Consider the following 17,824-nt stretch of genomic DNA (forward strand, 5'->3'; position numbering starts at 1 on the left):
AGACAATCCCTGCATGATTGGTGCTCTAAATAGCGCCAGACATGCAGGACACGCTTTTGGTGCACGAACAGTTATCGAACATAACCTCGAACAGCCGAATTTTTTGCAAATCGTTTGGGTTCGTCGAACAACTCGAACACCGCCCAAAACAGCTCGAATTTGAGATTGGCGAACAGTTCTAGTCGAACACCGCTCATCTCTACTCATCAGACCAAAGCACAGATTTCCACTGGTCTAATGTCCATTCCCTGTGTTCTTTAGCCCAAACAAGTCTCTTCTGCTTGTTGCCTGTCCTTAGCGGTTGTTTCCTAGCAGCTATGTTACCATGAAGACCTGCTGCACAAAGTCTCCTCTTAACAGTTGTTGAAGAGATGTGTCTGCTACTAGAACTCTGTGTGGCATTGACTTGGTCTCTAATCTGAGCTGCTGTTAACCTGCGATTTCTGAAGCTGGTGACTCAGGTAAACTTATCCTCAAAAGCAGAGGTGACTCTTGGTCTTCCTTTCCTGGAGCGGTCCTCATGTGAGCCAGTTTCTTTGTAGCGCTTTATGGTTTTTGCAACTGCACTTGGGGACACATTCAAAGTTTTCCCAATTTTTTGCACTGACTGACCTTCATTTCTTAAAGTAATGATGGCCACTCGTTTTTCTTTACTTAGCTGCTTTTTTCTTGCCATAATACAAATTCTAACAGTCTATTCAGTAGGACTATCAGCTGTGTATCCACCAGTCTTCTGCACAATACAACTGATGGTCCCAACCCCATTTATAAGGCAAGAAATCCCACTTATTAAACCTGACAGGGCACACCTGTGAAGTGAAAACCATTTCCGGTGACTACCTCTTGAAGCTCATCAAGAGAATGCCAAGAGTGTGCAAAGCAGTCATCAAAGCAAAAGGTGGCCACTTTGAAGAACCTAGAATATAAGACATATTTCCTGTTGTTTCACACTTTTATGTTAAGTATATAATTCCATATGTGTTAATTCATCATTTTGATGCCTTCAGTGTGAATGTACAATTTTCATAGTCATGGAAATACAAAAAATCTTTAAATGAGAAGGTGTGTCCAAACTTTTGGTCTGTACTGTACATCAGTCCAAACTCTCTCCAAATCACCGGAAAAATCTCCTCCTCCGGCACAGCTGACATCAATTTGGAGAACGAACCAAACGACGGATAACTCCCAGTACAACAAAAAAACGGAGAACACCCAGCAGAAGAGGATGTATGGTTGTTAAGATCAAATTCAGCGAGGGGCAGAAACTCAGACCACCCCTCTTGATTGTCTGTCACAAAACAACGCAAAAACTGTTCAACATCCTGGTTCTTTCTTTCAGTCTGTCCATTAGACTCAGGATGATAACCAGACGAAAATGACAAATGGACTCCCAACCTGTCACAAAAGGTACGCCAAAAGCGAGCCACAAACTGAGGTGCCCTATCAGAAACAATGTCGGTGGGAACGCCATGGAGCCTGACAATTTCCTTAACAAAAGCCTTAGAGAGTGTCATAGCGCAGGGTAGTTTAATGAAAGGAACCAAATGACACATCTTGCTAAAACAATCCACGACCACCCAGATGACAGTGAAACCCTCGGACACAGGAAGGTCAGTAATTAAATCCATTGCCAGATGCGTCCAAGGTGCACTAGGAACCTCAAGAGGGCAAAGCAAACCCGCAGCAGGGGTATGTGAAGCCTTTGATCTAGCACACACCGTACATTGCCGCACCCACTTAATGACTTCCTTCTGCCACCCAGGCCACCAAAAACTGCGACTAATAAGTCTCTTAGTCTCAGAAATTCCTGGATGACTTGCCAACCGAGACTCATGATACCCCACAAACAAATCTCTCCTAAAGGTCCTAGGCACAAACAACCTCCCATGGGGAGTGTTAGATGGGGCATCCTCCTGGGCTTTCAGAATCCCATCTTCCAAAACGGAGTCCAATGCTGCTACCACAACTCCTTCCTGTAAAATGCTCTCCTCCTCCTCGGTACCAATCATGGGAGAAAAGCTGCGAGATAAAGCATCGGCTTTAACATTCTTAGTACCAGGGATGTAAGTAACAGAAAAATTAAACCGAGAAAAAAAAAGTGCCCACCTAGCCTGACGGGCATTCAAGCGCTTGGCAGCATCTAGATAGATCAGATTCTTATGATCAGTGAAAACCTGAATGGGAAATTTAGCACCTTCCAAGAGATGACGCCAATGTTCAAATGCGAGTTTAATAGCCAGCAGTTCCCGATTACCAACATCGTAATTAAGTTCCGTTTCTGAAAATTTTTTCGAAAAAAAGGCACAGTGATGTACTCCATCCTTGTTCTCCTGAGACAAAACCGCACAGACCCCCACCGAAGAAGCATCAACCTCGACCAAAAAAGGCTTGGTCTCATCAAGCTGCATAAGAATGGGAGCAGAACTGAACCTCTCCTTGAGATACACAAAAGCTTCAATGGCCTCAGTAGTTCACTGGACCGTATTCGCACCTTTCCTGGTGAGATCGGTCAGCGGTTTAACAATTATAGAAAAATTCTTAATGAATTTACTGTAATAATTGGCGAAACCCAAAAATCTCTGTATCGATTTCAAACCAACAGGCCTAGGCCATTCCTGCACCGCCTGAACCTTCACCGGGTCCATCTCAAAACCCTCGCTGGAGATAATGTAGGCCAAAAAATAATTCTCTGAACAGCGAACTCACATTTCTCCAGCTTAGCAAAAAGTGAATTGTCACTTAACAACTGCAATACCTCACGTACACTCTGCCAATGAGACTCCAGATCTGGTGAATAAATCAAAATGTCATCCAAATACACAACCACATTCTTACCAATCAAAGGTCTCAGGATGTCATTAATAAGGTTCTGAAAAAACGCTGGTGCATTGGCAAGACCAAAAGGCATAACCAGATTCTCAAAATGATCCACCGGAGTGTTAAAAGCAGTTTTCCATTCATCACCCTCCTTCATTCGCAACAAATTTTATGCCCCCCGGAGATCAATTTTAGAGAACCACTTGGCCTCCACTAACTGGTTAAACAAGTCAGGAATTAACGCCAGTGGGTAAGAATTGTGTATGGTAATTTTATTAATTTTGCGGAAGTCCAGACATGGACGTAAACCGACGTCCTTTTTTTTTACAAAAAAAAATCCAACAGCCACAGGTGACTTAGAAGGTCTAATGTGACCAGCAGCCAAGCTCGTCTGTATGTATTCCTCCAAGGCCTTTCTTTCAGGGATAGTCAGGTTAAATAAACGACTCTTGGGAAGAGTAGCTCAAGGAACAAACTCAATGGTGCAATCATAGTCCCTATGAGGAGGTAAAACTTGCGACTCCTCCTCTGAAAAAAACTTCCAAAAATCCTGAATAGGTACAGGTAATTCCCCTTTTTCCACAGCAGCAATGCGACCGTTACAACATTTATCATAACACTTAGGGCTCCAAGACTTAATCTCATTAGTAGACCAGTCCAGTAAAGGATTGTGCAGTTTTAACCTAGGCAAACCGAACACTACAGGAGAAGGTAAATTATTTAATACCACTAAATCCAAATTTTCTTGGTGAATACCATTGATAGTGAGGGGAAATTCAAACACCTTGTGAGTAATACATTTCAAAGGAGTGTTATCAATAAAAATCACAAAAATAGGTGATGACAAAGGTTTGGATTCCAATTTAAGTTTTTCCAAAAATCCCTTATCAATCACATTAAGTATTGAACCACAATCCACAAATACCTGAAATTCAATCAAATCCTCCTGCAATGAGGTACTCCCTGAGAGTTCAAACAAGCAATACGGGCGTAACTGAACTTTTTTTTTCTGTGTTTAAATGAAGCTCACAGTTCTTAATCAAATGGTCAGATTTACCACAATAAAAACACAATCCCTTGGAAAACCTGCGGTCTCTCTCCTGAGAGCGGAGTGACATCGTCCCAATCTCCATCGGTTCTCCGTCGTCTGAGCAGAGCCTCTGAGGACTAAGAGCTGCAATTGCAGGAGTTTTCTCCTCATTAACCCTAGCACGCAGTCTCCTGTCTACACGTATAGCTAATTACATGGCTTCTTGCAAGGTTGCAGGTGCAGAGAATGCAATCAGCAGATCCTTAACCCTTTCACTTAGACCAGCAAGAAACAAACATTTTAACACCGAATCATTCCATTCCATTTCAGAAGACCACCTTCTGAAGTGTGTACAATAATTTTCAACATCACCTGACCCCTGCTTCAAACGTCTCAGTTCTGTCTCAGCAGATGAGACTCGATCAGGATCATCATACAACAACCCCATAGCAGAAAAAAAATCTTCCACTGATCTAAAACACGGATCATTAGGTTGGAGAGAAAATGCCCACCCCTGTAGTTCCTTGCGCAAAAGTGACATGATAAACCCAATGCACTGTGATTCATTCCCAGAGGACCTGGGTCTCAAACGAAAATATAATAAACAAGCATTTTTAAAGGAAAAAAAATCTTGTTGTTTACCATCAAAAAAATCAGGCAGTCCTACCTTCGGTTCCACAAAATGCGCTCCAAGACAGCTACTCACGTGTTGCTGGAGCTCGGCCACCTATAGAGACAATCCCTGCAGGCGTTAAGCCAATTCCTGAATAGACACCATGCTGATCCCCGGATTTCTTTCCTCAAAGTTTTTTTTTTGCACTTACTGTTATGATCTGCTAGAAGAACTAAGGAAAGAAAGGAAATCTGTCCCTACAATAGGACTAAGCTGAATCCCTACGTTGCAGCAGGCAACCTGTTCCTTGTGAACAGACCCGCCTTTGTCCTCGGCTAGTCTGAACGCAGACCTATAGAAAAGGGAGGGGTCCCTAAAAGATCTAAGGACTGGGATTAAGATGGACACCTCCTAGCAGAAGTTGTAGCGGAGAAAAAGACAAACAGACAAAAAGTACTTAGAGGTCCAAGGACCAAACAAACTAAAGAGATAGGTACAAAGCACCTGGCTAGATAAAGAGTCAAAGTAACACTGTAGTCCAGCAAAGCCAGAAAGGCGGAGCTGGAATAAATAGGCAGCAGTACACGTGACCACAACATAGAAAAAACAGGAGAGTTCTAACAGTTTTAATGCCCCTTGGAAGAGATGTGAAGGTCACAGTAGCTTAACAAGAAAATTTTAATGCCCCTTGGAAGAGACTTGCAGTTCAGAGTGGTTTAACAAGACGGTTTTAATGCCCCTTGGAAAAGACATGGAGTTCAGAGTGGTTTAACAGGACGGGTTTAATGCTCCTTGAATGAGACGTGGAGGTCAGAGTGGTTTAACAAGACGGTTTTAATGCCCCTTGGAAGAGACGTGGAGGTCACAGTAGCTTAACAAGACGGTTTTAATGCCCTTTGGAAGAGTGTTGGAGGTCGCAGTAGTTTAACAAGACAGTTTTAATGCCCTTTGGAAGAGTGGTGGAGGTCGCAATAGCTTAACAAGACGGTTTTAAAGCCTCTTGGAAGAGACGTGGAGCTCACGGTGGAATAAAAAGACAATATCAATGCCCCTTGGAAGAGTGGTGGAGGTCGCAGTAGTTTAACAAGACAGTTTTAATGCCCTTTGGAAGAGTGGTGGAGGTCGCAATAGCTTAACAAGACGGTTTTAATGCCCCTTGGAAGAGACGTGGAGTTCAGAGTGGTTTAACAAGATGGGTTTAATGCCCATTGGAAGAGACATGGAGGTCACAGTAGCTTAACAAGATGGTTGTAATGTCCCTCGGAACAGTGGTGGAGGTCGCACTAGCTTAACAAGACGGTTTTAAAGCCACCTTGGAAGAGACATGGAGGTCACAGTGGAATAAAAAGACAATATCAATGCCCCTTGTAAGAGTGTTGGAGGTCGCAGTAGCTTAACAAGAAAGTTTTAATGCCCCTTGGAAGAGTGGTGTAGGTCGCAGTAGCTTAACAAGACGGTTTTATTGCCCCTCGGAAGAGACGTGGATTTCAGAGTGGTTTAACAAGACGGTTTTAATGCCAATTGGTAGAGACATGGATTTCAGAGTGGTTTAACAAGACGGTTTTAATGCCCCTTGGTAGAGACGTGGAGGTCACAGTAGCTTAACAAGATGGTTTTAATGCCCCTTGGAAGAGTGGTTGAGGTCTCAGTAGCTTAACAAGATGTTTTAAAGCCCCTTGGAAGAGACATGGAGGTCACAGTGGAATAAATAAACAATATCAATGCCCCTTTGAAGAGTGGTGGAGGTCGCAGGAGCTTAACAAGATGGTTTTAAAGCCTCTTGGAAGAGACGTGGAGTTCATGGTGGAATAAAAAGACAATATCAATGCCCCTTGGAAGAGTGGTGGAGCTCGCAGTAGCTTAACAAGACAGTTTTAATGCCCCTTGGAAGAGTGGTGGAGGTCGCAGTAGCTTAACAAGACGGTTTTAATGCCCCTTGGAAGAGACGTGGAGTTCAGAGTGGTTTAACAACACGGTTTTAATGCCCCTTGGAAGAGACGCGGAGTTCAGAGTGGTTTAATAAGACGGTTTTAATGCCCCTTGGAAGAGACGTGGAGGTCACAGTGGAATAAAAAGACAATATCAATGCCCCTTGAAAGAGTGGTGGAGGTCGCAGGAGCTTAACAAGATGGTTTTAATGCCCCTTGGAAGAGACGTGGAGGTCAGAGTGGTTTAACAAGACGGATTTAATGCCCCTTGGAAGAGACGTGGAGTTCAGAGTGGTTTAATAAGACGGTTTTAATGCCCCTTGGAAGAGACGTGGAGTTCAGAGTGGTTTAACAAGATGGGTTTAATGCCCATTGGAAGAGACATGGAGGTCACAGTAGCTTAACAAGATGGTTTTAATGTCCCTTGGAAGAGTGGTGGAGGTCGCACTAGCTTAACAAGACGGTTTTAAAGCCACCTTGGAAGAGACATGGAGGTCACAGTGGAATAAAAAGACAATATCAATGCCCCTTGGAAGAGTGGTGGAGGTCGCAGTAGCTTAACAAGAAAGTTTTAATGCCCCTTGGAAGAGTGGTGTAGGTCGCAGTAGCTTAACAAGACGGTTTTATTGCCCCTCAGAAGAGACTTGGATTTCAGAGAGGTTTAACAAGACGGTTTTAATGCCAATTGGTAGAGACATGGATTTCAGAGTGGTTTAACAAGACGGTTTTAATGCCCCTTGGTAGAGACGTGGAGGTCACAGTAGCTTAACAAGATGGTTTTAATGCCCCTTGGAAGAGTGGTTGAGGTCGCAGTAGCTTAACAAGATGGTTTTAAAGCCCCTTGGAAGAGACATGGAGGTCACAGTGGAATAGAAAAACAATATCAATGCCCCTTTGAAGAGTGGTGGAGGTCGCAGGAGCTTAACAAGATGGTTTTAATGCCCCTTGGAAGAGACATGGAGGTCACAGTGGAATAAAAAAATGGTTTTAATGCCCCTTGGAAGAGTGGTGGAGGACGCAGTTTAATAAAAAGACAATATTAATGCCCCTTGGAAGAGTGGTGGAGGTCACAGTAGCTTAACATGATGGTTTTTATGCCCCTTGGAACAGACGTGGAGGTCATATTGGTTTAACAAGATGGATTTAATGCCCCTTGGAAGAGCCGTGGAGTTCAGAGTGGTTTAACAAGACGGTTTTAATGCCCCTGGGAAGAGACTTGGAGGTCACAGTAGCTTAACAAGACGATTTTAATGCCCCTTGGAAGAGTGGTGGAGGTCGCAGTAGCTTAACAAGACGGTTTTAAAGCCCCTTGGAAGAGACGTGGAGGTCACAGTGGAATAAAGAGACAATATCAATGCCCCTTGGAAGAGTGGTGGAGGTCGCAGTAGATTAACAAGAATGTTTTAATGCCCCTTGGAAGAGGGGTCGAGGTCGCAGTAGCTTAACAAGATGGTTTTAAATCCCCTTGGAAGAGATGTGGAGTTGAGAGTGGTTTAACAAGACGGGTTTAATGCCCCTTGGAAGAGACGTGGAGGTCACAGTTGCTTAACAAGACAGTTTTAATGCCCCTTGGAAGAGACGTGGAGTTCAGAGTAGTTTAATAAGATGGTTTTAATGCCCCTTGGAAGAGACATGGAGGTCAGAGTGGTTTAACATGACAGTTTTATTGCCCCTTGGAAGAGATGTGGATTTCAGAGTGGTTTAACAAGACAGTTTTAATGCCCCTTGGTAGAGACGTGGAGGTCACAGTAGCTTAACAAGATGGTTTTAATGCCCCTTGGAAGAGGGGTGGAGGTCGCAGTAGCTTAACAAGATGGTTTTAAAGCTCCTGGGAAGAGACATGGAGGTCACAGTGGAATAAAAAGACAATATCAATGCCCCTTGGAAGAGTGGTGTAGGTCACAGCAGCTTAACAAGACGGTTTTAATGCCCCTTGCAAGAGTGGTGAAGGTCGCAGTAGCTTAACTAGACGCTTTTAATGCCCCTTGGAAGAGTGGTGGAAGTCGCAGTGGAATAAAAAGACAATATCAATGCCCCTATGAAGACTGGTGGAGGTCACTGTAGCTTAGCAAGACTGTTTTAATGCCCTTTGGAAGAGACGTGGAGGTCAGAGTGGTTTAAAAAGACGGTTTTAATGCCCCTTGGAACAGATGTCCATGTCACAGTAGCTTAACAAGACGGTTTTAATGCCACCTGGAAGAGATGTGGAGTTCAGAGTCGTTTAATAAGACAATTTTAATGCCCCTTGGAAAAGACGTGGAGTTCAGAGTGGTTTAACAGGACGGTTTTAATGCCCCTTGGAAGAGATGTGGAGGTCAGAGTGGTTTAAAGAGACTTTTAATGCCCCTTGTAAGAGACGTGGAGTTCATAATGGTTTAACAAGACGGTTTTAATGCCCCTTGGAAGAGAAGTGGAGTTCAGAGTGGTTTAATAAGATGGGTTTAATGACCCTTGGAAGAGACGAGGAGCTCACAGTAGCTTAACAAGACGGTTTTAATGTCCCTTGGAAGAGTGGTGGAGGTTGCAGTAGCTTAACAAGATGGTTTTAAAGCCCCTTGGAAGAGACATGGAGGTCACAGTGGAATAAAAAGACAATATCAATAAACCTTGGAAGAGTGGTGGAGGTCGCAGTAGCTTAACAAGACAATATCAATGCCCCTTGGAAGAGTCGTGGAGGTCGCAGTAGCTTAACAAGACTATTTTAATGCCCCTTACAAAAGCCATGCAGTACAGCATATTCAAAACATTATTCCCATTATTGAGGAGTGGGTCTCCTATAGTTTTTGCCTATGTCTTACAAGCAAAAGCTGCCGAAAATTAGGACGGAGGAACTTGCAATGCTGGCAAACAAGAGCCATGCAGTACAACATATTCAAAACATTATTTCCATTACTGGGGAGTGGGTCTCCCACAGTCTTTGCCTATGCCTTCCAAGCAAAAGCTGCCAAAAATTAGGACGGAGGAACTTGCAATGCTGGCAACAAGGACCATGGTGGAATCTCAGAATAAGGAGAAGAGCAAAATACAGCTGAAATGAGGAAGCGTATACCCATGTGGGTGTGAAGCGGTGCATGGGAATAAACCTCCCGAAATAACACACTGGATTTGATTTTATGTTACTGTGCTGTCATTTGGTGGTGATGAGAAATCTGGCCCAATCCAGCCCTTGTTCATTTTGATAAGGGTCAGCTTGTCAGCATTGTTAGTTGACAGGCGAGTGCGCTTATCAGTTACAATTCCACCAGTGGCACTAAAAACACGCTCCGATAACACGCTAGCGGCAGGGCAGGCCAGGACCTCCAAGGTGTACAGAGCGGGTTCATTCCAAGTGTCCAGCTTGGATACCCAATAATTAAAAGGCACAGAGGAATCACGGAGGACGCTGGTATGGTCGGCAAGGTACTCCCTCACCATCTTTTGAAACTTTCCACTCCTTGTGAGATTACCCCGCGCCTCAGGGCCTGTAAACTGGGCAGGTCTCAGAAAACTGTCCCAGAACGTTGACAGTGTTCCCCTGCTTCGGCTGGATTGGAGTTGCATCTCTCTTGACTGTACGCCTTGGTTGGGCAACAAACTGTGACCTCTGCCGCTAGCGTGTTCAGATGGGAATTTTTTTAACAGTTCTGCAGCAAGGGCCTTCTGGTACTGCCCCATTTTTATAGACCTCTCCACCTCAGGAATAAGAGATTGAAAGTTCTCCTTGTAGCGGGGGTCTAAAAGTGTCACCAACCAGTAATGACTGTCACCCAACATTTTGGCAACGCGAGGGTCACGGTTAAGGCAGCGTAACATAAAGTCAGCCATGCGTGCCAGACTGGTAACGGGCAAGACTTCCGGGTCCTCACCACGATGACGACTGACCATGCTCTCCTCCTCCTCCTCCTCCTCCCCCCCCCCCCCCTGTCCTCAGGCCACCCACGGTGAACCGACGGTATGACAGTTGTACAGGTACCAGCTCCTGTTCTTCCTCCTCCTCCTCCTCTCCCTCATTGTCCCCCAATGCAGGTTGGGATGAGATGAGACTGGTCTGTGTGTAATCGCCCATTACAGGTTCTTAATCCATCTCATCGTACTCTTGTTGCAATGCCTCCTCTTTAATTCTCTGCAGAGAGCATTGCAAAAGACAGACAAGTGGGATGCTGACGCTAATGATGGCATCATCGCCACTCACCATCTTGGTGCACTCCTCAAAGTTTGTCAGGATGGTACATATGTCAGACATCCAGGTCCACTCCTGAGGTCTTATGTGTGGAGTCTGACCTGAATATCGACGGCCTTGTTGCAGCTGGTACTCCACAACTGCTCTCTTCTGCTCACAAATCCTTTGCAACATGTGGAGGGTAGAGTTTCAACGTGTGGGGACATCACACACCAGTTGGTGTGCCGGAAGCTGCAAACGCTGCTGCAGTACAGCAAGGGAGGCGGAAGCTGTAGTCGACTTGCGAAAATGAGCTGACAGGTGGCGTACTTTGACGAGCAGATCTGGCAACTCGGGGTACGATTTAAGAAACCACTGAACCATGAGGTTAAGCACATGAGCCAGGCATGGTACGTGTGTGATCTCGCCTCGCCTCAGAGCCGCCACCAGGTTACGGCCATTGTCACACATGACCATGCCTGGATGTAGGTTCAGCGGCCTCAGCCAGATCTGTCTGCTCTTTCACAGCTGTCCACAACTCACAAGCAGTGTGAGGTTTATCACCTAAGCTTATGAGTTTCAGCACAGTCTTTTGCCGCTTGGCTGAGGCACTACTGCAGTGCTTCCAGCTTGTAACTGATGTGGTGATATCTGAGCTGGAGAATGAACATGAGGAGGAGGAGGATGATGCGCAGGAGCTGTACACTGTGGGGGCAACGGTGACTGACATAGGGCCGGCAATCCTCGGTGTGGGGAGGATGTGTTCCGTCCCAAGGTGCGACTGGGTCCCGGCTTCCACTATGTTTACCCAGTGTGCCGTCAGGGAGATGTACCGTCCCTGGACACAAGCACTTGTCCACGTGTCCATTGTCAGGTGGACTCTCCCAGTAACTGCGTTGTTGAGGGCATGGCAGATGTTTTGGGACACGTGCTTGTGCAGTGTGGAGATGGCACACCGGGCAAAATAGTGTCGGCTGGGGACCGAGTACCGTGGGACAGCCACTGCCATAAGGTTACAGAAGGATTCCTTCTCCATCAGCCTAAAAGGCAGCATTTCCAACGCAAGCAGTTGTGAAATGTGCGAATTTAGGACTGTGGCCTGTAGGGCGTTGGTTGCACATTTGCGCTTTCGTTCAAAGGTCTGGGATATGGACAACTGAACGCTGCGCTGTGACGTGGACATGGACATTGATGCTGTTTCTTGAGAAACTGCCATAACAAGTGAAGACTGAGAGGAGAGGGCATCTTTGCATGCAGTATGGACAGGGGATTGCCTTGCACGCACAACAGGGGGTTCTCTTACACGCACAACAGAGGAAGAAGCAGTGGTGACACCCGCTGACACTGGTCGTGGACCCTGGGGTTCGCCCCACATAGTCAGGTGCTTTGCTGACATGTGCCTGATCATGCTGGTGGTGGTCAGGCTGGTAGTTTTGTCACCCCTGCTGATGCTAGCATGTCAGGTGGTACAAATGGCCTTTTTGGGGTTATCATCAGAGTCTTTAAAAAAATTCCAGACTCTGGAAGACCTACCGGTTGTACTGGCAACGTCCCTCGTGTTAGTGTTATGGGGAACTATTGCCCGCCTTCTGTGTACGACCACCACACTGCTTCTTCCTGCCTGTTGAGGTACTCTGCCTCCCTCCCCCTGTGTGCTGCTGGCCTCGCTCTGCGTGTCCTCCTGCCACGTTGGGTCAGTTACTAGATCATCCACCACCACCTCCTCTTCCACTTGCGCACCACGATACTCCTCCTCACTTCGTGGCAATTGTGTCTCATCATCGTCCACCTCTTGTGACAAATTGCCAGCGTCGACTTCCTCTGGCCGTGGCTGTTCAAATATTTGGCCATTGCTACATGGGATCTCCTCTTCCATCACTTCAAGCGGAGCAGGCGAGGGGCACAAGTATGGAAATAAACCAGTGAACAGCTCTTCAGAGTGTCCAAGTGTGGGATCAGTTGCTGTCTGATGACACTCGGCATAGTGGGAGGAAGGAACATCAGGGTGAGGAGGAGTATGCGGTTGAGACTCACGGCTACTAACACTTGACCGTGTGGAAGACAGACCGGAGGTGGTGGTGCCCAGGTAACTGGAAGTATTATCTGCTATCCAATTAATAACCTGTTCACACTGATCAGTTCGCAATACTGGTGTTGTAGTGTGCTTCCCTAGTAATTCGGTCAAGAAGTGGGAGTGAGAAGATGTGGCTGTTGGTTGTGGCACACTTTCACCTTGGCCACGGCCCCGTCCTCTACATGCACCATCATCAGAGCGTCCAGTTCCACGTCCCTTGCTACGCACCTTGCCCATTGTAAATGAAGTAAAATAGCTTACACTCGCACTATCAATGGAAAAAGGGTAATAAAAAGGAGATTAGAACAGTGGAAGAGAAAAACCACAGTTCTATTTCTCTGGCCTACACCAGAATCTTTTAAAGAGATATATTTGTGTCTGAACAGTCAGGGAGACACTATTACTCTTTTTTTTTACGGAAAAAAAGGCCAAAAGCTGGATAAAACAGAGATTTGAACCATGGAACTGCAAAACCACAGTTATAGTTATGTGGCCTACACCAGAATCTTTTAAACAGATATTTGTGTCTGAACAGTCAGGTAGACAGTATTACTGTTTTTTTTACGGAGAAATGGCCAAAAGCTGGATAATACAGAGATTTGAACCATGGAACTGCAAAACCACAGTTATATTTATGTGGCCTACCCCAGAATGTTTTAAACAGATATATTTGTGTCTGAACAGTCAGGGAGACTCTATTACTGTTTTTTTATACGGAAAAAATGCCAAAAGCAGGATAATACAGAGATTTGAACCGTGGAACTGCAAAACCACAGTTCTAGTTATCTAGCCTACACCAGACTTTTTAAACAGATATATTGGTGTCTGAACAGTCACAGACACACTCAATTTTTTTTTTTGGGGGGGGTGAAAATACCAAAAGGTTAATAAGACGCGTATTTGTACAGTCTGACTGAGGAAAAAAATGCAGGATTTAGATGAAAAAAAAAGTTTTTTTCCTGGCCCCTGAGACCGGGGGATAAGTCTAGCAATTTGACCAGCAGGAGCACACAGGACTGTAATGCACTGTTTGTTGGTATAACCACTGCGTCTCCTATACAGCCTGCCTGCCTGATATCTGGGATGGATATTAGTCCTGAGAAGGACTGTTTGTTTGATTTGGCAGGCTTTAGAGACCCTATACTACCTATTTTGCACTATATATCTCTCCCTAACTCAGCAGCACTGACCCTACACTGTCTGATCCCCAGCGACTGTGTCCAAGATGGCGGCGCCCGGTTTTAAATACTCGAGGTGAGGCTGTGCGGCCAGCCAATCACTGTAATGCCCACAAACAACATGGCTGCGCATTACAGTGACTGGCTGGCAATCCCTGCATGTTCATTGGCTCTGTAAAGAGCGCCAAACGTGCAGGGCGGAGACCCGAGCTTCCGCCCAAGTAACCCGGAAATGCTCGGTGCTCGCCGAACATCCCGAGTAGTGAGATGCTCGGGCGAGTACCGAGCAGTGTCGAGCATGCTCGCTCAACACTAGTGGTTATGAATACATCTTGGTGGTGATGGACCATTTCACTCGATTTGCTCAAGCATATGCCACCACCAATAAATCAAGTCAAACAGCGGCAGAGAAGATCTTCAATGCTTTTGCTTTGAGGTTTGGGTTCCCTTCGAGGTTTCACCACGACCAAGGAAGAGAATTTTAGAACCAGCTCTCTGCCAAGGTAGGAAAGTACTGCAGAATTCAGAGATCCCACACAATGCCCTATCACCCACAGTGTAATGGACAAGTGGAACATTTTAACCAAACATTATTGTTGATGTTGCGCACTTTAACAGCTGATGAGAAGAAAGAGTGGAAGAGTTCTCTGTCAAAAGTGTTACACGCCTATAACTGTACAAAGAGCGATGTAACAGGTTACTCACCCTTTTTCCTATTATATGGATGATTGCCAAGACTGCCAATCGGCATCATGTTTGATACTCAGGTGTCAGAGACTTACAGAATGTATGTTTGTGGGCGTGCTATTTAAAGATTAAGCCCTGCCCACCATCATATTATTGGTGATGTCACCCGCGACCAATCAGGCAGTGCCAGGTCACTGGATCAGCTGACTCACAAACCACCAATCACGGTCCGCCATGTCACGGGCCTGCTCAGTGAATCCTGGACTTAGGCTGTAGCAGCCCTGTTTCCCTCCACAACCTATCTTTCATGTTGCTAGGAACAAAGACCCGAGAGACAACTTGTACATCTCGTGCACCAGCTAGGCGTTGGGACCGATGACAATGCTGAGCAGCATCTGCCCCAGCTGCACTGGAATGGGAGACCACAGAATCCACTGATGATTTTGAACCCATTTCGGATCCAGAAAACGCCCGACGCCTAACATTATTCCCCCTTCTAACATCCACCTCCACTTGACGCTTATATTCCTCAATGAGCAGGGGAGCATGAATGTGGTCCACTGGTTCCCAGGAACGATCCTCAGATCCATGGCCCCTCCAGTGTTCTAGGTAACATTTTTTTCCACGAACAATCTTAGACCCCATAATAGCCTGCACCTCGAGATCATCACCCCTGGTGTCTGTAGCAGTTTGGGGTTCAGCGAGTTTTGTCAGGCGAATGGGTTTAAGGAGCGACACATGAAAAGTGTCGTGACTCCTCATGTGTCGTGGTAACTGTAAACGGTACATTACTGGGTTCACTTGGGCCAAAATTTTGAAAGGACCAATAAAGCGGGGGGAAAACTTAGCAGGTTCCCCGCATACTTTAATATTGCGAGCCGTGAGCCACACTCTGTCGCCCGGATAGAATATGGGAGCTGGACGACGAAGAGTGTCAGCCGACTCTCTCATCTGATTCTTGGAGGCCAATATAGCATCCTGGGTATGGTCCCAAATCTCCCGCGCCTCCAGAGCCAAATCTCTGACCCCAGGTTTCATAGAGGGAACTGGCATAGGAACCGGAACGCGTGGATGTTGGCCATTATTCAGAAAAAGTGGAGTCTGATCTGTGGAATCCGCCACGGGTAACGGGTGGAGAAGACCAGCCGGACTTTGACCGAATGATTTATCCCTCGCACAGGATACACATGCTAGAACATATTCCTTACCGTCCTGGCGCTACGTTTGACCACAAAATGAGCTCCGATCTTAGGGGCATGTGCCCAGGAGAGCACCTCATTTTGTAGATTAGGGGGTACGAACGTCCTCCCAGAAGGAACCTGGTTTAAGGACACTGGAGCCACCATCCGCATACTTCCCGAAGGAATGGTGAGCCTGTGCTCGTCATCGTCCTCAGCCGTATCCATGGACCGGGACAAAAGGTCTACCCGAGGGTTCTTTTTGATAGAATCTGACATTGGAGGAGGTGTGTTAGATTCCGGGGCTCCTTCCTCCAAATTATTGTATAAGGTGACATTGTTCTTCGGAACAACCACGGTTACTGCCAAGGCGTGGGTGGATTCTGGCGCCGATGGCAATTTTTTGTCATCTACGTTTGCCCAGAAGGACGCCATTCCTATGGAGTTACTGCCAAAACCAATGAACATTAGGGTAGTCAACGGTTCACTACTGGACACGCAAATCACCCACCAGTCGATTCCCCTCACCATGTCATTTCCTCAGGGTCACCGGGAGGTTATCTCCTTTCTTATTATTCCCAGTGGATTAGATGAGGTGCTATTGGGCAGGGCCGGCTCCAGGTTTTGTGGTCCCCGGGCGAAAGAGTCTCAGTGGGCCCACTGATGATTTTGAACCCATTTCGGATCCAGAAAACGCCCGACGCCTAACATTCTGTGACTGAGGGTCAATACCCCTGTGTGCCTGAGAGAAGCTGCAGCACATGGTCTATGGTCGCCCTGAGTAACGGTTCCCCCAGGATTCCGAAGAATTCATGTAACCTGTCTCACCCCTATCTGAACCTAGCGGCGTGCATGTAACATTATGAATCAATGATCAGGTGATATATAAACAGTGGTCCCATATATTTGATTTGTTTCCATGCGGTATAGTATTATCAATCATGTATCTACATATATATAAAAAGATAGACAAAAATGCTAGACCACAAATTTTTGAAAGAGACTGAATATTGCACATTTATCCATCCGAATTTAAAGTGCCTATATTTCACACTCTATAGCCATATGTAAATGGGCAAGATATTAAACCATCTAGTTCATCTTATTAAGCTCAAAGTATGGAAAGATCTCATCTGAGAATTAAATGCTGGTCCACCATGTCAGGCTTTTCAGAGATGTGGATTCAGACAGAAAAAAATACATCAATTGTCTGACCCTATACCCCAGAACTCCTGCCCTTATAAGGACTGTCCACAGCTGACCCTTTGTTGGCACCATATGATGATCCCTGTGCACCTCCTGAAGCATTTCCTCTATTCATAGATTCTTCAGGGGAATGGCCCATAGGCCTAAGTTAGTCCATAGGGGATAGAAAGTCCAAATTAATTTCCCAATTCAGCAATCCCATGTGTGTATCGATGTCAATGATATCTCCAGTTTCTGGCTTTGATAATCTTTATGAGATACAGCAAAAAATAATTCAATGTTTATCTAACATTAATTTTTTACCTTAAAATGGAAGATGCCCGCGTAGTCTTTGTCAAATGATTGATCTAATGGAACTATATGTGACAGGCAATCTATATTAGATGTGAGGCATGTGATGGAGCCAAGGAACCAGCAATTACCTGTATAAAAAAAGAGTCAATGGTTATAGAGCATATCATATGCATTTACTCTACTTTACAAACGTTAACATAGGCGGATTATAATGAGGGCAATCTGGGCTACCGCCCAGGGCTCCAGGGGGCCCGGGGCTCCGGGGGGGTCCATGGCCAGATTGCCCTCATTATAATATGTGCGGCGCCACCGGAACATACCGGCAGTCAGAGGCGGGGGGTCCCCGGACTGCTCCCCCAGCAGCGGCGCACGGCCGCTACTTCTTCTTCGGCTGGGCCAGCACTGCATCTGTTAACTTCCCTGTGTGCTGGCCCGGCTGCGTCACTGCTAGGAGACACGGCCCTGTGCGCGGCCGTGTCTGCTAGTGTGACGTCACACAGTGCGCGCCCTGCACTGCTGCACCGGAGAGGAACTGGAGGACTGGAGCTGGGGGATGGTGAGTTTGCGTGAGTGTGTGTGTGAGTGAGTGTGTGTATGAGTGTGTGTGAGAATGTGTGTGTGAGAGAGTGTGTGTGAGAGAGTGTGTGTGAGAGAGTGTGTGTGTGTGTGAGTGTGTGTGTG

General features: G+C 46.1%; 1 protein-coding gene across 2 annotated transcripts in view; it reads right to left on the reverse strand.

Annotated features, from left to right (window-relative positions):
• The window catches only part of LOC141257388 (calpain-8-like), a 260,656-nt gene that overhangs the window by 198,437 nt on the left and 44,395 nt on the right, over positions 1-17,824 (reverse strand). For both annotated transcript variants that reach the window (XM_073671884.1, XM_073671883.1), the window contains exon 3: positions 17,153-17,271. In XM_073671884.1, coding sequence (XP_073527985.1) covers positions 17,153-17,271 — 119 coding nt within the window. The remainder of the gene's footprint in view (positions 1-17,152; positions 17,272-17,824) is intronic.

This window comes from Phyllobates terribilis, unplaced genomic scaffold (assembly GCF_046119375.1).
Source record: "Phyllobates terribilis strain yellow unplaced genomic scaffold, ASM4611937v1 Scaffold_3__8_contigs__length_932513732, whole genome shotgun sequence".
Lineage (NCBI taxonomy): Eukaryota > Metazoa > Chordata > Amphibia > Anura > Dendrobatidae > Phyllobates > Phyllobates terribilis.